General features: G+C 61.3%; 5 protein-coding genes across 5 annotated transcripts; 2 read left to right on the top strand and 3 right to left on the bottom strand.

The window, feature by feature from the left end:
* Window positions 1–1,392: 1,392 nt before the first annotated feature.
* VTJ83DRAFT_5414 (uncharacterized protein) lies at window positions 1,393–3,314 on the bottom strand (the record flags this gene model as incomplete). Its single annotated transcript, XM_071012012.1, has 2 exons — window positions 1,393–2,137; window positions 2,248–3,314. The coding sequence occupies 2 exons, from the start codon at window positions 3,312–3,314 to the stop codon at window positions 1,393–1,395; spliced, it is 1,812 nt and encodes a 603-aa protein (XP_070864789.1).
* A 1,622-nt stretch (window positions 3,315–4,936) lies between these two features.
* VTJ83DRAFT_5413 (uncharacterized protein) lies at window positions 4,937–6,435 on the bottom strand (the record flags this gene model as incomplete). Its single annotated transcript, XM_071012011.1, has 6 exons — window positions 4,937–5,112; window positions 5,201–5,495; window positions 5,599–6,035; window positions 6,107–6,135; window positions 6,203–6,272; window positions 6,351–6,435. 6 exons carry the CDS (start codon window positions 6,433–6,435, stop codon window positions 4,937–4,939), a joined length of 1,092 nt encoding a protein of 363 aa, XP_070864788.1.
* An 882-nt stretch (window positions 6,436–7,317) lies between these two features.
* VTJ83DRAFT_5412 (uncharacterized protein) lies at window positions 7,318–9,988 on the bottom strand (the record flags this gene model as incomplete). The annotated part of the gene is made up of 4 exons (XM_071012010.1): window positions 7,318–8,647; window positions 8,706–9,375; window positions 9,434–9,660; window positions 9,714–9,988. 4 exons carry the CDS (start codon window positions 9,986–9,988, stop codon window positions 7,318–7,320), a joined length of 2,502 nt encoding a protein of 833 aa, XP_070864787.1.
* A 1,170-nt stretch (window positions 9,989–11,158) lies between these two features.
* Window positions 11,159–13,699, top strand: VTJ83DRAFT_5411 (uncharacterized protein; the record flags this gene model as incomplete). Its single annotated transcript, XM_071012009.1, has 1 exon — window positions 11,159–13,699. The coding sequence occupies one exon, from the start codon at window positions 11,159–11,161 to the stop codon at window positions 13,697–13,699; it is 2,541 nt and encodes an 846-aa protein (XP_070864786.1).
* Window positions 13,700–15,647: 1,948 nt separating this feature from the next.
* On the top strand, window positions 15,648–19,467 carry VTJ83DRAFT_5410 (uncharacterized protein; the record flags this gene model as incomplete). Its single annotated transcript, XM_071012008.1, has 3 exons — window positions 15,648–18,881; window positions 18,984–19,142; window positions 19,336–19,467. The coding sequence occupies 3 exons, from the start codon at window positions 15,648–15,650 to the stop codon at window positions 19,465–19,467; spliced, it is 3,525 nt and encodes a 1,174-aa protein (XP_070864785.1).
* Between the last annotated feature and the right edge of the window lie 239 nt (window positions 19,468–19,706).

Raw genomic sequence — 19,706 nt, 5'->3', positions numbered from 1 at the left:
TGCCGTGTACGACCTACAGGGGGGGGGGGAGGGGGGGCGGGGGTGGGTGGGGTGGCCCCGGCAGCCAGGCCCAGCCAGGCGGGAGGGACGGGAGCTTTGGGCTTTTGGGGGGGGGGGGGGGGTTCCAGGCTGCCAAGCCAGCCCACTTACATTGTGTTGCAGTAGCAGGTATATATGGTGCACTAGCTGATGGCAGCATCAGCGGATCCGTTTTTGCTGTCACAGTTATGAGCCCGGTCCTCTTCTGTTTACGCAGCGGTATGTTGATAACTAGTGCTACCTGCACTGTAAAAAGTCACATACAATGAGAAGGCTCTGAGTTCGAAACCTGTGTTTGCACCCCTGACACCCAGAAAAGGACGTTTTTAGGGTGGCGTCTGATAAATAAAACACCCGGGCACCCCTCGGGGGTGCGATGGAGGATAGAGATGAAATTTCCTCTAACTCCAAGTCAGGATAAAAGAAGTGCACCAGGGGACTCAGACCTCGACTAATCGCCTCGGTCTGGGGGGTGTGTTGCAGTAGCAGGTATATATGGTGCACTAGCTGATGGCAGCATCAGCGGATCCGTTTTTGCTGTCACACATTGCTTAGGCACCTATGGACTTGGTGTGTAACTAGTAGTAGTACAAGCCGACGTATGTACCTAATACCTACATGGGCCAAGGTCACCCCACCACCTATCCAGTCCTAAGCACCTTCGTTAGAATGAGCATTCCTACATACCTGACTAGGTGTAATTCCCTCAAGTACCAAAGATACCAGGTACGTACGTACCTCTAGGTGGCATGAGTGCTGCAGACGGTGGACCGTCGGCTTCGCTCGGGTTTGTCAACTTTGTAACTCGGGAAAAAAAAGGACATCCAGCTGCAAGCAGGCAAGCAGGTAACCGCTTTCTTAGGTAGTAAGTATATCGAAGTGTAAAACATCCAGTAGGGAATGAATCACCCGAGATATAGATGTATCTGCTTTCAGTAGGTCGAGTACCTCAGCTACGAGGCACCTCAGGTTGTCTTGATGATTGCAACTCCCTAACGGCACCAGAGATGTGAATGGGTTCGAATAGGGGTCCTGCGTAGCAAGTTTCCATCACATAACTCAGGTATGGCACCTAGTTAGAGGGGGGAAAGGAAAAGAGAAAAGAAGAAAAAGAAAAAAAAAGAAACCTGGATTTGGTCAACCATGCAACCAAAAAGAAAAAAAAAAAAGAAATTCAAAGAGAAGCCACACTAGTATAAGAAATTCAAAGAGACAACGACAATGATCATCACCACCATAGCGTAGATACTAATCAAGAATGATACGCTGCACAAGGAGGTGAACGAACCTCCAGGAGCTCCCCCTTACAAGCCACATCCCCTACTACGGCACCGACCCTTAGGTACCTGACCTTCATTCGAGCCGCACCAGGTTGACGTGCAAGATGCCCTCCGACTTGCCCAGCTCCTGGAGCACGTCCTGAGTAACATCGCCCGTCACGCCCAGGATCATGAGCGCCTCGTTGGCCGCCCGGCTCTCGCTGTCGGCAAGCGAACCGTCGTCCGACTCGGTGCTCCGCCCGCCGCCGTCGCCGCCGACGACGACGCTGCCGCCGTGCAGCGGGGCCACCTGCATCGAGCTGATGTTGACGCCGTGCCGGCCCAGCGCCGTGCCGACGTTGCCAATCTTGCCCGGCTCGTCGTAGTTGTGCAGGATCAGCAGCGTGCCTTGGGGCTGAAAGTTGGCCGTGAACCGCCCCAGCTTGGAGATGTAGACGGCGCGCCCGCTGACGTAGCCCTCGATGACCTGCTCTTCCTTCTCGCCGTCAAAGCCCCCGTCGCTGCTGACGCTGCGCAGCGTCACGGCGCTCGCGTACGTGGGGACGACGGCGCCGCCCCCGACATCGCGGACGTGCTTCTCGTCGATGGCGATGCCGCGCTCGCGGGCCACCAGCGTCGCGTTGACAATGTTGACATCGCGCCCTCCCAGGTCGCTGATGGAGCTCACGAGGCCCTTGACCAGCGCCGCCAGCAGCGGCCGCGTGTTGTTCACGCCGGCCAGCTCGCCGTGGTACACCAGCTCGAACCGCCGCCCGCCGACCATCCCGCCGCGCTCGCCGGCAAAGTGCTGCGTGTAGAGGCTGCCCATGCGTTCCACCCTGTCGCCTCGTCAATCAGCAGCTGTCAAACGCCATCGGAGTCGGACAAAAAGGACGAGCGGGGCACAAAAGAAAAGGGAGGGGGGGGGGGCAAGGAGAGACGCAATTACAGCTTGACAAACGGCTGCAGCCGCCTGTACTCTTCGGGCAGGATCAGGGGCGCGTTGACCGCCGCCGTCGGCAGGCCGCCGCTCAGGATCGCCACCACCTGCCTGCACACGTCCATGGACACGTTCTCCTGCGCCTCGACGGTGCTGGCCCCGAGATGCGGCGTGCTCACCACCTTGGGATGCGCCGCCAGCCTCGCCGCCACGGACCCTTCCGCCGGCGGCTCCGACGTGAACACGTCCAGCCCGGCCCCCGCGATCCACCCCTCGTCCAGCGCCCTCAGCAGCGCCTCCTCGTTGTACACGCCGCCCCTGGCCACGTTCAGCACCCTCGCCGTCGGCTTCATCGACCGCAGCTCCTTCTCCCCGAGCAGGTTGGCCGTGCTCGCCAGCAGCGGCGTGTGCACCGTCAAAAAGTCGGCCTCGCGCACCACCGCCTCCAGCTCCCCGCGCAGCTCCACGCCCGCCTGCCTCGCCACCTCGGCGCTGGCGTAGGGGTCGAACACGACCACGCCCATGCCCAGCCCCTTGGCCATGCGCGCCACCTTCATCCCGACCTTGCCGAGCCCCACGACCCCGAGCGTCTTGCCGCCCACCTCGACGCCGACGAGCCGTCCCCGCTCCCACCGCCCGGCCTTCATGCCCGCGTCCGCCCGGCCGACGTTGCGCGCCGCCGCCAGCAGCAGCGCGATCGTGTGCTCCGCCGCCGCCACGATGTTGCCGCTCGGCGAGTTCACCACCACGACCCCCTTCTTGGTCGCCGCGTCCACGTCGATGTTGTCCACGCCCACGCCGGCCCGCGCCACCACGCGCAGCTTCGGCCCCGCCGCCGCCAGCACCTCGGCCGTCACCTTGGTCTCGGACCGCACGATGAGGGCGTGGTACGCGGGGATCAGGCGCAGGAGCTCGTCCGCCGCCGGCCGCGCGGCCGGCGTGTCCACTTGGTACCCCGACGAGCGGAGAAGGGACAGGCCTTCCGGGGAGAGCTTCTCGGGGACGAGGATGCGGTAGGGAGAAGACGGGGACGGGGACAGGGAGGGGGCGGTGTCGTAAATGGCGGAGGGTGCCATGGTGGGTGGTCGTTTGGGGTTTCCGGTTGGGGTGCTTGGTGATTGTTGGTTGAGCGGGTAGGATGAGGGGGGGAGAGGAGGAGGGGGAAAAGGGGTGTTGAGAGAGATGTTGCTTTCTAGGCCAACAATGGGATGTTGTAAGTGAGAGAAAAAAAGAGAGAGAGCATGCGAGGTGAGTGAGCGTATGTCTGCCGGTTTCTGCGAGGAAAAATTGAAAGGGGGTAGTAAAATGGTCGACGGAAAGTTGGTGAAGTGGTTGAAGGGGAGGGGGGCGGGTTCAACTTATACCAAACTTCTTTGTCCCTCCCTCTCGGCCAGGCCTCATCTCCTTCCGTTCATCCCGCCGGGTCCCTGCAAGCCAAACCCTTGCTTCCTCTCGTCATCCGAGAGGTACTCTGATCCCTCTTGTAATCCGTCCAATCTACGGCCAGCTCAACCACACAAACGTACACGGCAAATGCAGGCTACAGTGCGGGCGCGGGGCGCTCAGTGGCTCCGGAGGTCGGGCGTCATCTCGGGACCCGGGGTCCGGATGCGGGGGGGACGCGGAGGTCTTTGCTTCCCATCCTGCCGAGCATAGTACTTACTAGGTACGTACAGTTAGTTGAGACGATGATTGAGGTGACTGGCGGCAGCATTGCATGGTTGACCGGTAGAAGAACAAGCAGAGCTGGGGGAGGGGGGGGGGCCTACGGTAGGCCTGGGATGCAAGGACAGGCCCCGGGGGGGTTACAACATACGAGCTCAGCTACGGATTTGGTAGGCAATGACAACGTCATAGCTTACGTCCATCCATCATGACCGCCACAGCTCTCATTTCCATTATGCATCGCCATCGGTCATGGCTTTCTCCCCAAACACCCAAACGTCATGACCAGGAAAGGGCAAGATTGGAACTAAGTGAACACAATTGGGGGGGTCGAGCGTCGATAAGGTAGTCAGCCGGTAACTGGCAACTGATGATGGACGCAAGAGTCTCGGCCCAAGCCACTCAGCGACGCACCGAGACGACAAGCGCTCCGGACTACATACTATGTACGCACCTGCATAACACCCGTCATCCCAACACGCGACGCATGCGGCTTGAAGCGTGCTCTCCCCCTCATTCCCCCACGTTTGGCAAATGCAGGCTGCTGCACGCTGCCGCCCGGCGGGCAGGCCATTGGCGATGGCGAACACATCCAGATGTTCGTGTCGTTTGGTCGGTGGTGCTTACGGGTTCGTTGTTCATCATTCGTGCCCGCTTGCCTTGCCACGGCGCGCCGCCTGGCTCTCCAGCACGACGCTATCTGTCTGGTGCCCTCTCTGTCCTTCCAGACCGACGAGGGAGGTGTGTGTGTGTGTGTGTGTGTGTGTGTGTGTGTGTGCCTGCGTGTGATTCTAACAGACGTACCACATCATGCAGCAGCATTGACAGGAGTCCAGAACCGTGGGGTAGCTTGAGCTTCCGACCTTTTGACTGGCTACCGTACATCAACCAACATCCAATCTTGTGTCACGCGCATCATCACGAACGGCCTTCCGCAGCGCGAATTCACCCGGAGCCCCCCCTCTCGCTCTCTCCTCCTCTCGTGGAAGTGCATACCCGGCGCGGACCGCAACGCCCCCTCCGGCCGGCCGCCTCAGAAGTTGGCCTTGCCAGAGAAGCGCTCGTTTTGGACAATCTCGACCCAGTAGCCGTCTGGATCGAGGACAAAGGCCACGTTCTTCATGCGGCCGTCCGTCAGCCGCTTCTTCCAGCTGACGTTGAGGGACTCGAGGCGGTCGCAGGCGGCTTGGAGGTTGTCGACCGAGACGCCTAGGGAGACAGCCGGTTAGCCATGGCTCGCGCGGCCAGCTTGACCATCACGGAGCTCTCTCTCTCTCTCTCTCTCTGTTCCACTCACAAATGTGCCCAAATCCTTGCGGCTGGCTGTTGCCGTCGTGGTACTTGAAGTTCTCGTCCTTCTCGGTGCCGTAGTTCCACGTCAGCTCCAGCAGGCCCTCGCGGTCGGCGGTGCTGAGCCCCGCGACGGCGCTGGCGCCCTCGGCCGGCACCCCCTTCTCGCCCGGATAGCCCAGGAAGTACAGGTTGAAGCCGGCGGCCGGGCTCTCGTGCGTGCGGATCAGCGACATGCCCAGCACCTCCTGGTAAAACTTGAGCGACTTCTCGGCGTCCTTGACGCGGATCATGGTGTGGTTCTGCGAAGCAAAGCCGGGGGCGTCAGCGTTCCCAACCTCCCTCTCTGGATCGATCGCCGAGCCGCCTCAGGGGGGCCAGGCGCAACAGCAACAGGCCACCTACCATCCGGTACGTCGTCAGGTCCGTCGTCGTGACGCTCTCCGTCTCCTCAAGAGGCTTCTGCCCGATGATCTCGACCCAGTACCCATCCGGATCCAGCACGAACGCAATGTGCTTCATCTTGCCGTCGGTCAACTTCTTTTGGAACTTGTACCCCGCGTCCTCGAGCCGCTTGCACGCCGCCTGGATGTTGTCCACGCTCACGCACGTGTGGCCGAACCCGCGGTGGGGCTCGACGTTGCCGTTGTTGATCTTGTAGTCGGGGTCCGACTCGGTGCCGTAGTTGTGCGTGAGCTCGATCAGGCCCTCGCGGTCCCACAGGTTGTTGCCGGCCGAGACGGCGCCGGGCGCGTCGAAGCCCAGAAAGTAGAGATCGAACTTGGCTTCCGGGAAGGACAGCTTGTGGAGGAGGGACATGCCGAGAAACGAGTAGAACTTGACTATGCGGGGGTCCGTGAGCGCGGGAATAGGGGCAGGGGACACGAGGCGCGAGAGTTCAAGGGGAGCATACGGGACTCCTGAGGGTCCTTGACCCGGATCCTGTGGATGCGTGAGTATTCGCTGCAAGCAATTGTGCCTCCTCCAAGACATGGAGGATGGTGCTCACATGGTGTGGTTGAGCTTGTAGTTCTTGGTATCTGTTGTTGACGCCATGGTTGCGAACGGGCGGAAACCAGCTGGTGATACGGGGTCCGTCAGTTGTCTCCGATGCGCTGCTTGATGTCGAGTTCAAGCTTGGTCGAAGCTGGTCGTACCAGATCTGAATGAAGACTTGGCCTTGTTCTGCAGGATTGGGGAGAAATATCTCAGTCTTTGAGAGGCTCGGAGTGTGAAGCTCATGTGGCGCGCTGTGCCTTTGTTGATACCCGGGAACCGGAGAATGTCTGGCTGGAGCGGAGTCAACGGGAGGTTATCTGTATCCGAGGGACCGCGAGCGCACGACACTGGGGGGGGGGGGGGGGGGGAACGGAGAGATGCTAGCGAGACTCCAGGGGCCCATGGATCCATTACATTACAGTACATTACGCCTTGAGGTCTCTTACAATGGATCATGGCTTATAATAGGTAAGGTAGTTAATAATTAGTTACTGCACATAATTGTCTAGCCCACGCTTGAAACGAATGGTAATGTTACAACAGCGGGGTAGCTTGGAGCTCTCGCTCCCTCGACCCCACCTTGGTTGACGTCAATGCCCGGCAGAAACCAAGGAACGCTCCGGCCCGTCCGTCACGGCAGCAGGCGAGAAGTCACTGACACCCCCTGAAGATAGTTACCAGCCAGAACACGACGATAAGAATCGAAACCATTGATTTGACCAGCAGCCACCTGCTTGTATACCTAACTCGAGGCACCGAGTCTCGGCACTGTGCGTGTACCATGTTGCTTCTCATAGACCGTTCCGACGAGAACACGAGAACACACAAACATCATCCGCATAACAACCTAGGTACAATTTTTTGGCAAACAACAAAACAGCCCAGGACCAACGCTGTTCCCCCAGCCATGCCGATACCAACCCGACCCATGTTTTGAAACCCGCATCGCGGCAGAAACGCATCGAGGGACCTGCCAATACGTAGGTGACACGACGAGTATAGTTAATACAGTTCATCCTGTGAAGGTTAGAAGTTAAAGTTGCCCACCAAATCGCATCCCAGCGCGTTGCATTCCCATCACGACCTCCCCACCGCACACATCAACGCTTCGAGCATTGCATCCCCCTAGGATCTTCCGCCCTTCCTCTTCTTACGGCGGTTCTTCTTCTTCCCTCCGCCGCTCGACCCCGTCCCGGCAGCACTCCCCGCCCCGGAGGCACCGGCCGTCGGGGTTGACGGAGACTGCGCCTCCTCCGCCGTCCCATCGCCTGCCGAGACAGGCGACAGAACCTCCCCGCCATCACGATCCTCCTCCTCCGCCTCCTCCGCCTCCCCCGCCTCCTCCGCTTGCTGCGCCACAGGAGACGGCTGTTGGGCCCTGCTCTCGCCCGCTGCCTCGCCGTCCGTCTTATCCTTGTCGCCATTCTTGCCGTCGTGGCTCTCCCGCGAGAACAACCGCAAAGTGCTCCTCGACAGCAACCTCGGCTGCTCCGGCGACGAAGCCACCGCCTCGTCTCCCTCGTCAGGCGACCCGCCCGTCGCTTCCAGCACAACCTTGCGCACGCCGCGCCGAGACTCGACAATGTTTTCCGTGATGCTGCCGCTGCGGACCGTCAGGCGTTTGGGGGCAAGCATGTTATCTGTCTTGGAGCTGGCGGCGCTGACGTTGCCGGAGCTCGGGGGGCGGAGGTGCTGCGTCGGGAGCGGGGGGGAGAGGGCGGACTGGGGGGCGGAGGTGTCAGGGCTGGCAGTGGATGAGGACGCCTCGCCCGCGTCCATGAACGGGTCGGCAGGCGTTTGGGTTGACTTGTCCGCTTGGTCCTCCGTGTCCAGCCGGAGAGACGGGATGCCGTTGGATCCCGGTACGTGCTGCACGGTGGCCACCGAGCCAGTGGAGCCGTAGGCCCGTGCAAGCTGCTGGATTCCGTCTTTTCCTGACACGTGAGGCCGCAGGAGACTGGTCGTTTCATCCCCCTCTTCGCGAGGGTGGAATTCCGTCTGCTGTGCGGCGAGCGAGACCGTGGGAGGCTGAGACAAATGGCCACCGCCGGGCTTGACCAGGACGGTGGTAGACCGGGTCTTGTTGGGGTTCAGGGCCGGGTTGGAAGGTCCCAGGTGCTTGAGATGCTCCCGGATATCGTAAAAGTTGGCCCGCACGGGAACGGTGTCGGTGACAAACTGGCCATCCAAGCCCGCAGAGGTCCGCCGCATGATCAGGGTCGTTTTCGGGCTGCCGACGAATTTTGGCGATGCAATATTCGCGGCCCCGGCGAGCGGAGAGGACTTTGACGTGTCGGCATTGGCATTCTCGCCATTGCGCTTGAGAGTGGCTTGGTTGAGCTTCAGAGTCGGATCCTCCGAGAAGCGCCGTTGGAGCCTTTGTCTGGGGGCGGGCGTGAGGCGGCGGATCGCCTTGTGCACGTCAATGTACACATCCGACTCGTCGATGATTTCCCTGAGAAAGTCGGCGTTAGCGGGTCACCACCTCATCGTTTTGGGGAGGTTAGACGTACTCTCCAATGAGCTCTTCGATGACGTCCTCCAGCGTCACGACGCCGAGAGCGCCGTGATCTTCTCCCGGATACTCCGACACCAGCACCATGTGAGACTTGCCCTCCTGGAAGAAGTTGACGATATCCAGGCAGCTGGTCTCCGGACGCGTCTCGGGGAGGGTGGCCAGCGGGAAGTCGTGGACGAGCTTGCAGTCCTCAGGATCGTATGTAATGAGAATCTTGACAAGCAGCATGCCGACAAAGTTGGTCGGGTTCCCCTTCTCGTGGATCGGGATGCGCGAGTAGCCGGCCGACAGGATCAGATCCATGGTCTGCTCGTCCAGGACCGTGTCCTCGGACATGATGAACACATCCTCCATGGGCGTCATGACGCTCGACACGGGCTTCTCCTTCAGGTCCAGGACCGCGCTGATGATGGTGACTTCGTCCTGGTTCAGGCGCTGCGTCACGTCGCCGAGGTTTTGGTGGAGCGTGACCAAGGTCTTGAGGCCGCTCTTCTTGTAGACGGTGCCGTGGTCGGCGCCGAGGACCCAGTCGAGGAGCTTCGCGGTCGGCCAGGAAAGGGGGGCCGTTAGGTACATCAAGGCGAGGACGGGCTTGGCGCAGTATCCGCCGATGGACAGGCCGTATCGGACGCAGACGGACTGGGGAACGACCTCGCCGAAGATGACTGCATCACAGCGTTAGCGGGATAGGGGGGCGGAAGCTGGATAGACGACGAAACGCACCGATCAAGAAGGTCGCGCCCACCACGGCCGCGACGCCGCCGCCGAGGCAGCGGTCCAGGACCACGGGCAGGGTTTCGTTGACGATGACATTCGACAGGAGCAGCGTGACCAGGACCCAGTGCTTGCCCTTCTTGAGGAGCTCGTGAACTCGCTTCGCGTTCTTTTGCTGCGGCTCGGTCGGGTCCCGGGCTACGACCTGGAGGTAGATGGCGTCTTGGCCCATGAACCTGTTCCGAGTCAGCTGTCGCACCGCCACCGCTTTCTCGGCGAGCGCCCTTACGCGATGGTCAAACCGGCAAAAGCTCCGCCGGATACCACAAGGAAAAAGGAGGCCAGATAGAGGACCCAGAGATCGGCGCCCTCGGCGTCAGGAGCATCGCCGCCCCCGCCATGGCCTTGAGTGGTGAGTGGCGCGGCGTATGCTGTTGATAACGTCACGGAGAGCAGCCGGGCCAAGGCGACGGCCATGGACCGCGCGGCCGTGAAGCCATTAGCATTGTGGTTTGATATCCTACGCCCGGGCAGTAGCGCCGGCGTGGCTGCCGGTATTGCCATTGCCACTTGTGCGGTCAGGCTCGGCGAAGAGGACCGGGTTGGCGGGTCACCAACGCGCCTTGGTTGGCAGTGCGGATGGGAACCAGGTCACCGGAGGCTGGTATGTCTGCCCGAGAATCGAAGAGGCAAGGCAGCTTGAGGCCAACTGCGGATGCGGATTGGATTGAGGAGGAGGTTAGGATTCCTGAGCGACGCGAGAAAGGGTCGAGAGGTGGAAGGCCCGCGCCGGTACCGGGCCGGTGTTTATGTTTGGAGGCGAAGGGCCTGATTTTGCCAGGATACAGGGGAGAATCGTGTAGTGTAGTTGGAGACGACTTAAGCTTAGTGGAGCACATGCTGAAGCAGTCGTCGGTTTCCGGCAGGTGATGCGTGGGTCTGGACCCACCGAGCCACCTGGCTCCGCTCCCATGCAAGATAACGCTGTTGGTTCGACATGTCGCTCCCCTTCCAACACCAGCAGTTTCACACGTCAACTTTGATCGAAGGGTGGTGCTGTACTGCCTCGTAGACTGGCTATTGGGGCTATTCATGTTAATGCTGATGTTTGATCGAAGAACTTTGCCCATCCAGACGCTTTATCGCTGCTCCCGTCTTCGGGTTGAGCTTGGTTGGCGAGAGTGTAACGTTTCAGTACTAGTAAGGTACCACCCAAGGGAAATGTAGGTGTCTTGGACAACTTAGCCTCGAGCATCAGATCTTCGTTTTGGGATCGCTCAGCCTCAACAAGTGTCAACAAAAAAAAAAAAAACGAAAAAAGAGCACAAAAGTATTTCTTACAACTGCCCTCTTCATTTTGCAGCGTTTGTTTCTGAGTCGGGCCGTCGGAGCAGCGCTGATGGTTGTTGTGTCATGATGTTTGTAAAGGCTGTGCTACCAGGTATGTACGGTACGATACCACACCAGTGGTTCCAGTGGTTCCAGCCCGGTACAAGGACGTATTTACATTACTATACCCCACCTTGTGCGCCGCTCGGCTGGGCGGGGCGGGAAGGTGTCGCCCGCCTATCACGGTCGCGTCCGGCACGTACCGAGCAGTCGCGCTTGGCAAAACGGCAGCGCGAACCCATCATGACCTGCAAGTCGTGATACCCGGGTTATCGACAAGGACGCTCGCTGCATTGTCCGCCTACCGTGCATAGGTAGTGTACCTAGGTACACGCAGCCATTACCATGGTCACTACGCGGCGTGGAACCCAGGTTGCCCCGCCAGGGGATGAGGCCCCCAGTATTGTTCCAAAGGATGGCATGAGGCTGAGATCCGGACGCCAAAGCCTCACGGCAACAACGTCCGCATCACTGCGGACCACAAGAAAAGCTGCACCGGGCTCCGCTTCCAAGAAACGAGCCAGCGAGCAGGCAGAATTATCCAGCATGGCAAGACCAAAACGCCAAAGACCAAGCAACGAACCCGACGAGGACGATATCGTCGACGATGCAATCCAAGCCATGGCGACGCGCACCCGAAAGCGCAAGCTGAGAGTGCCACTTCCCACTACGACAACCATGGGAGTTCGCTCTGAGCCTCCCGCGACGACTACAGGCGGCCGGCGTCTACGCGCTAGACGCTTGGGCCGTGGGGTGAACTCGATCGAGATACTCGGAGAGATCGAGCCGTCGCGAGCGCGGGAGAAGAGGCAGAAGAAACGAGCCGCCAGGGATATGGCGAGAGAGACGCCTGAACAGGAGGAACCGGAAGAGGAGGAACCCGGGCAGCGGCTTCTGGAGAAGATGACACCCTCGCTGTCCGCACGTCGTGGGGCCCGTCAGGACGGAGAGCTCAGGCCCATAGGCAGCCCCGAGCTGCAGACGTCGGCCTTGCGGCCCTCGACGAGAACCCAACATATCTACGACCTTCTGACAAGCGACGAATCCAAGGCCCCCAGTCCTGCGCAGAGCAGAAGCCGGCCGACCGGCAAACGACCGATGACGTCGAGAATGTTAGCGTTCCAATCCTCGGGGAGAACTTTGGTCAATGATGACGACGTTTCGGAAGACGATGGGCCTGGGGCTCCTGGCTTGCCGCGCAACGTGAGCCGGCCACCTGGCAGGGCTCCAGCGTCATCAGGCCGTCCCAGTACATCCGCACCCCGTTCACGGGCACAGAGCGCGAGATCTCGGCCTTCCTTGGAGCGCGCCCAACCGAGGCTCGTCCCTAACAACGCCGAGGCCCAGGTGATAGACGATTCCGACGATTCGGAGTCTCCTGGTCTTCTGCCGGAACCCGAGGACTCGGAGCCGGAGAGCGAAGCGGGGCAGGCATTCCCCGGTATCCAGATACGTCCCTACACGGCACGCGAACGGACCATTCCGGTCTACGGCGACCACCTCAACCGCATGTCCGAGCTCGTAGGACGACGCGGCTGGACCGGATTGGGTCAACAATGGAACGCCGAGCTTCAGCCAAGTGCCACGGGGCTCATTTCCCAGCAGTCACCATTTCGGACGGAACTCGGGATCCTGTTGTTCTGGGCCGTCAGCGACCTTCGGGATCTACTTGGCACAATTCCGAACGCGCAGGATTTGGCCGCGCAGTCCAAAGGCATCAACGACCACCGCGAGAGCTTGCATGAAGCCATGTCCGAAGTTCACTGTTTGGTGAGGAAGATCGCGCGACGCTGGGCCAGCTCAGCCGTCGCCAGCGACAATGACCGAGCCAGGGCCAAGTTTCACAAGGCGTTGGTTCAGGACCTCACGACACACGTTATTCCCATGATGGTCATGCTGCTGCGAGCGGCTTTCCGCCTGGGCGTCACAGAGCCGGACGGCACAGCCAGAGCCACCATTCCCGATGAAGCCGTTTATACCTGGACCACGGTACAGGTTCTGATGACCTCCCTGGGCTGGCTGTCCTCCCTCTACCGTGTTGTCAAGCCTCCAGCCGAATCCCCGGGCCAGCAGCGACACCAACAACCTCGGAGGGACGATCCGGGTGACGTAGCCCAGAACCGTGCCAAGTTAGGCGTTGCGGTACGCAAATGGGGCCAGCAGATCCGCGTGGAAGTGGACGCCTTCAATGAACAAGCCGACCTTGACCGCGACAGAGCCGAGAAGAAGCGGCGCGACGCCGAGATCCGCCGGCAAAGGCAGATGGAGGCCGAGCGAGAGATCGCGGCGGCGAAATGGCAGGAGGAAGCGTGGTTGAAATCGATGCAGGAGATCAAGAACAAGCCGAGGCCGTTGGCTGAACAGTTTCGCCTGTGGGATGAAAACGTGGCGAGGAACCACGCTGCGCCGGCGCCGGCGCCGGCGCCGGCACCGGTACCGCCACTGCAAGCTCAGGGTTCGTACCCCGCAGCGTCTTCACGACCACAGACCCAAGCTCCCCCAAGAGCACCGTCATCAGCTCCGTCATGGGCGAGGTCCGTGTCGGCTGCACCGCCAGCGGCGCGGGGGCAGCATCAGGCACGGGTTGAGACGCACCGGGCTCTCCGCAGAGATCCGTCACCGGACCTGGCGAGCTCGCCGGGCCGGGACTTGGATGGCGCGCACAGGGCCGTTCCAGACTTGCCCCCGTGGCCGGCGAATGTCCCTCGGTGGAACAATGACGACATTGATGAGTTTTTAGAGGAAATCTCGCGGCCGGACAGGGAGCAGGACTACCTCGAGGTTTGCAGCGAGGTATTGAATCGGCCGATGGAGGAAGTCCTAGCGGTGAAGGAGTGGTTGAGCAAGGCCGGGAGGTATGAATCGCCGGTGAGGAGCACGCCGTGACGGTGGTTCCCAGATTGCGGTGTTGGTTTGCTCCACGGTTGATCCGGGCTGCCCGGAGTTGGTTTCTTAGCAATGGCCGCTGAACATAGAGATACCCCTTGGTTTATTGCCTTGTTACTACGTACTGTTGGTTGGCCTGCAAAACTCAATTCATGGAACGTATTCATATCTGCCCACGTAGTGTACCTCCTTACCTATGGTATGTAGAGACTTGGGTGCTTCACCCAGCATGGACTTGTCGAGGACATATCTCGACGGGTGTGGAAGCCCATCCACATGTCCACCGGAACTACCGAAACTTTGACGCATGGTTGACATGGCCAATCTGAAACGCGGCTCTCCCACCCATCCTTGTGCATACGTTTTACACTCAGTCAATCCGACTCGGTCCCGTTCCTCTGAAATCCGCGTTGCCAACGCCATCATCAACCCGACGCTTGTATCGGGTTGGAGCGGCGGAGCGGCGGAGATCTTGGTGGAAGCCGTGTCATCGAGCATCCACACAGTCAGGAGTGAGTTGCCCCTGAAGCCAGGCGGGTGCCACCCAGGGGACAAGGAAGACATGAAAAAAAAAAAAAAAAGAAAGAAAAGGAAAACATTGAAACCAAGACAATTCCAACTCCTGGACTATCGAACGCCGCCGGCGAATGATTACACTACGTTTGTTGAACAGCCCTGTCAAAATCATTCTACGCATACTACACCATCCATCTTACCACAGCGACAAGAAATGACAGATGACAAGCATCATTGGGCGGACACAGATTGGAAGCCCCCCCTGTCCTAAATCATCAACCCATCCAGGGCGGCATCAGGTCCCCCCCGAAGGCGCGTTCCCCTCATCCCATCGCATCCATCCCCTTTTGCCTCAACGCTCCCGCAGCGCATTTTCAACTCGCTTCCAAGGATTTGACTTGCCAGCCCATCCGATGCCTCCTTTCTCACCGTTCCATTCATGCCCCTCCATTTCGCTGTGTCATTGTCTCCTCCCCCCGCTCCCTGGGTTCTGTTTCCCTTGGCTGGCCCACCACGCTAAGGCCAAAGCCAAGCCCTTTCCCTCCCCGGGTCCCGCTCGGCTCCTCTTTTTTTTCATTTCCTCAACTTTCCCGCTCTTCTTGGGGGACCCGGCATGATGAACTGACCAAACAAACCCTCCCCTCCCTCCCTCTCCTTGCCATCCTCCATCAAGCACACCCTTGGACCTCGTCACGAAGGCACGTTGCGGTCTCGTGGTGATTTTGTTGGAATCTGCAGCTTGGAACAACTCCCCAGACTCGTCCAACTTTCTTTTTTTTCCTTTGTCTCCTTGGACCCTTCTTCAACCAGAGACTACCGCGTAGTTACCTACCTACCTACCTACCTGCCTGCCTATCAGACCAGGTTGTAGGGTTTCCCGGGTCTATCGTTAAGTTATTAGCGGCCGCCGGTCCAAGCTCCCTGCAGCGCAGTGCAGGGTGTCGGTGTGAGGTGCAGCTCCGACACCGCGAACACAACTTTTGACTTGCAGTTTGGTCTCTCCGAGATCCGAGGTGCAGCCACCGAAGGACTGAAACACCATCGAGAGCCTTCATTGGGAACAAGTGAGTGCAGCTTGTGTTGATCTTCATCCATCGTTTGCTCCACCCCCCTTTGGCCCTCCTCCCCTTTGGCCTCCTCCCCCCGCCCCCTTTCGCGCACCCCCTTTGTTTACTATACTCCGTGATCTTCCCCAAGCCACGTGCGGGCAGGGCTCTTGTTGGCGGCTGCAGCCCACCCACTCTGCCAAAGCGGGTTAAGCTGCTTCCGAGCTTTCCCTTTTCTTTGGCGCCCGCAATCAGACCGCTCTCCACCAACCGACCGCCGACTTGCCCGCTTCTCTCGGTGCTGCACCAAATTTCAACAGCATCGCTGCTCGTCCGACTTGCAACTGACTCCTTGGTCCAGCACGCTGCTGTCTGCATAGCCCGCCATGTCTGACGCCGAGGTCGACGTCGCCCAGCCCGCCGCTGCTCCGGCGCCCGCCCCGGCGCCCGCTCCTGAGCCGCCTGTCGACGTCGCGCCGGCTGCCGAGGTCGCCGCGAAGTCGCCCACCTCTCCGAATGGCGCCGTAGAGAAAAAGGCTGCAGCCGGCGCCGCGACCGCGAAGCGCCCCGTCGCCGCCACCACCACCACCGCCACCGCTTCCACCACCCGGCGGCCGGGCGCCATCAGCACCACGTCCACAAAGTCGGCCGCGAGCTCTACCACCAGCTCGGCGACCCGGACGAGCGCCGGTACCACCAGCACGACCAAGACGGCGACACGACCGGCCTCCACCACCACGGCCACCGGCGCCGCTGCCATCAAGCGCCCGCCGACCTCTGCCTCCACCGTCTCCCACCGGTCCCGGCCGTCCGTGTCCGCGTCCGTGTCGGCGTCCGAGGACGAAAAGAAGCGCCCCTCGGTTGCCAGCGGAACCGCATCCCGCCGTACCTCGCTGGCGCCCGGCCCGTCCCCGACATCACCAACCAAGCCCAAGTCCAGCAGCATTGCCGCTACCACGGCTGCCGCCCGGAAGCCCGCGACCGCCACCGGCACCACGTCGACACGGCCGGCGACAACTACCGCCAGGTCATCGTCGACCGCTTCATCGGCCCCGGCTGCCGCTACGCGCACGGTCACGAAGCCCTCGACCTCCAGCGCCGTTTCCGATGCGAAGAAGCGTCTCTCGTCCGTGACGTCGACAACCGCACCGTCGGCCGCCCGTCATGCGCCCCGCGCCTCGCTGGCATCGAGCACGTCCAGCGCGGCGACGGCCGCTGCCGAGGCGGCCAAGGATGTCGATGACCTCAAGGCCAAGCTCGCGTCCAGCGAGTCCGAGATTGCCGAGCTCAAGGCCCAGATCGCCTCGTCCCAGGAGAAGATCACCGAGCTGAGCGCCGCCGCCGAGGCCAGCCAGGTCCCCGATGGCGCCATCACCCCGAGCGCTCTCGAGGGCCTCAAGTCCGAACACGCCGCCGAGGTCGAGGCTCTCAACGCCCGCGTGGCCGAGCTCGAGGAGAAGCTGAGCGCTGCCGAAACCGACCTGGCCGCCCAGAAGGACCAGCTTGCCGGCGCCACCAGCGCCAAGGAAGCCGCCGAGGCGGAGCTCGCCAAGCTCAAGGAGTCGCTCGAGGCTCTGCAGGCCGAGCACTCCGCCAAGCTGTCCGAGGCCGAGGCGAGCCTGGCCAAGGCCACCGAGGATCTCAGCGCCAGCCACGAGAGCGCCGTTGCTGAGCTGCAGAAGAAGGTGGACGAGCTGAGCCTCGCGCAAGCCTCCGACGCCGCGACCGGCTCGGCGAAGGCGCAGGAGCTGGAGGCCGAACTCGCCGAGCTGAAGTCGAAGGTCGAGGCGGCCGTGGCGGATGCCGCTGCCGCCAAGTCGGATCTGGAGGCCAAGACGAGCGCCCTGGCTTCGCTCGAGGAGAAGGTTGCCGCGGCGGAGGCCGAGCTCGCGGCCGCAAAGGAGGAAGCCGCCAAGGCTGCTGAGTCTCACGCCGAGCTTCAGAAGCTCATCGAGAGCCTCAAGGAAGAGAGCGCGTCCAAGGATGCCACCATCGCAAAGATCAAGGAGGAGAGCGAGGCTGCCGCCGACCACCACCAGAAGCAGCTGCAGCAAGTCAGCCAGGATTACGAGAACGAGATTGAGAGCCTGCGCGGCGACGCCTTCTTCAAGCGCAAGTTCGAGGAGCTCGAGGCCAAGCACAACGAGCTTGTCAAGGCCCACGAGGAGGCCCTGGAGAACCACGCCAAGGCCCTCGAAGCCGCCAAGGCCGAGCACGAGGCTGCCGTCGACGCCCTGAAGGCCAAGGAGGCCGAGCACCAGGCGGCCCTGGATGCCCTCAAGGCGGCCCACGCCGAGGAGATCGAGAGCGCCAAGAGCCAGGCCGCGGCGGGCGCCGAGGAGCTCGAGGCTCTCAAGGCCAGCCACGCCAGCGAGATGGATGCCCTCAAGGCCTCTCACGCCGAGGTCCTTGACAGCTTGAGCAAGGAGGCCGCGGCCGAGAAGGAGCAGATCCTGGCCAAGCATGCCGAGGAGCTCGCGGCCGCCAAGGCTGCCGGCAGCGAGGACGCCGCCGCGGCGATCGATCAGCTCAAGTCGGAGCTCGCTGCCCAGCACACCAAGGACCTGGCCAAGCTCACGGAGCAGCTCGAAGCCGCCAGCAGGCTCAAGGAGGAGCTCGAGGCCCAGCACGCCGAGCAGGTCGCCAAGCTGACGGCGGATCTCGGCTCGGCCAGCGCCGCCAAGGGGGAGCTGGAGGCGAAGCACGCCGAGGAGGTCGCCCAGCTGGTGGCCAAGGTCGAGGAGGCCGTGCGGTCAAGCGCGGACCTCGAGGACCGCCGCGAGAAGGAGGTGTCGAAGCTTACGGCCGAGCTCGAGTCGGCCAAGAAGCTGCAGCAGGACGTCGAGGCTGCCGAGGCCAAGATCGCCGAGGCCGAGGCCCAGCACGCCGCCGAGCTCGCCGACCTGAAGAAGACCCTCGAGGAGGCCCACGCCGCCGAGGTGGAGAAGCTGATGGCCGCGCACAAGGAGGCTCAGGAGACCCTGCGGTCCGAGAGCGCCGCGCAGCAGGCCAAGCACGACAGCCTGCTCGAGGAGCTGACGGCCAAGGCGCAGGCGGCGGCCGAGGAGCTGGCCAAGGTCTCCGCGGCCAAGGAGGAGGCCGAGGCGGCCCTCGCGGCGCTCAAGGAGGAGAACGCAAAGACCGCCGAGGAGCTCGACGCCGTCCGCCAGCAGCTCGCCCACGAAAAGATGGAAAAGTTCACCGCCCAGGCCGAGCTCGACGCCGTGCGCAACGCCAAGCCCGACACCTCGGAGCTCGACGCCCTCAAGGAGCAGCTGGCGGCGCTCAAGGAGGCGCACGAGAAGGAGGTGGCCGAGCTCAAGGCGGCGAACGAGACGGCGTCCGCCGAGGCCGCTTCGGTGCGCGAGGAGCTGGCCCTGGCCCGCAAGGAGCTCGATGCGAACAAGCTCGAGGCCGAGGCCAAGCTCAAGACGGCCGAGGCCGACTACAAGGACATGCACGACAGCATGACGCAGCTCGTGGAGGAGGCGCAGACGCTGGCGGCGGAGAACCTCAAGAAGCTGGCAACCGCGGAGCAGCAAATCGGGGACGCGGATAAGAAGATTGCGGAGCTGCAGGCCCAGATCAAGATCAAGGATGCCGAGCTGGCGGAGGCGAGGGTATGTGTTTGACCTTGACAACTCCATGACACAAGGGGTTTCAGATTGAGGGTGGCGATGAAAAAAAACGGGTTGCTGATGGTGGCGCAACAACGATTCCAGACGAAGCTCGACGCGCCCAAGGGCCTCGCCGCCAGCCGGTTTGCCAACGCCTCGGGCGATGAAACCAGCAACAATAACAACGACGGCGCCGCCGCGGCCGACCAGCTCACGGAAGGTGAGACATCTGAGCCGGACCACTCCTCGGCAGCATTGGCTACGGTGCGGACTACCCTAGCTTATCACGCGGCCTTTTTATAACCTTTTCGTCTTTTGCTCTCTCTCTCTCTATCTTTCCTCCTTGTGTCCCCGTGCCACCTACCTGACCGCATGCGATCGTGCTCTTCTTCACTACGTACAACAATGGTGCTTAGAAGGACCATGCTGACGGGTGCTTTTCTTGGTGTTCCAACAGATCGCTAAGATCCAAAAGTCGATCGGCCAGCTCAGCGAGTTTGAGGAGCAGCTCGGTCACCAGAACCACGAGATGCTCAAGTCCATCACGGACTTTAAGGCGCAGCAGCAGCAATCGCAACAGGCCTCGTGAGCTTGGGAAGGGGGCCTCGAGGGGCCGTCTTCCCTACCGGCAACCCCCTTTCGGTGTTGAAAGCCAGCAGTGATGATTTTGGTTGAGTCAAATCGAGTCGTGGATTTTATCGGCGCAGCACGGAGGAGGGGAGAGGAGAGAAAAAAAAAAAGAAAAAGGGAAAAAAGGAAGAGGGTTGAAGGAGGGTTTGGTGGCGGCGTGGCGTGGCGCGTATATACCTCTCTCTATTCCCCTGACTG

This window comes from Remersonia thermophila, chromosome 5 (genome assembly GCF_042764415.1).
Source record: "Remersonia thermophila strain ATCC 22073 chromosome 5, whole genome shotgun sequence".
Classification (NCBI taxonomy): domain Eukaryota; kingdom Fungi; phylum Ascomycota; class Sordariomycetes; order Sordariales; family Chaetomiaceae; genus Remersonia; species Remersonia thermophila.
The sequence above is the reverse complement of the archived record's forward strand: the minus strand, read 5'-3'. Positions and strand labels throughout refer to the sequence as shown.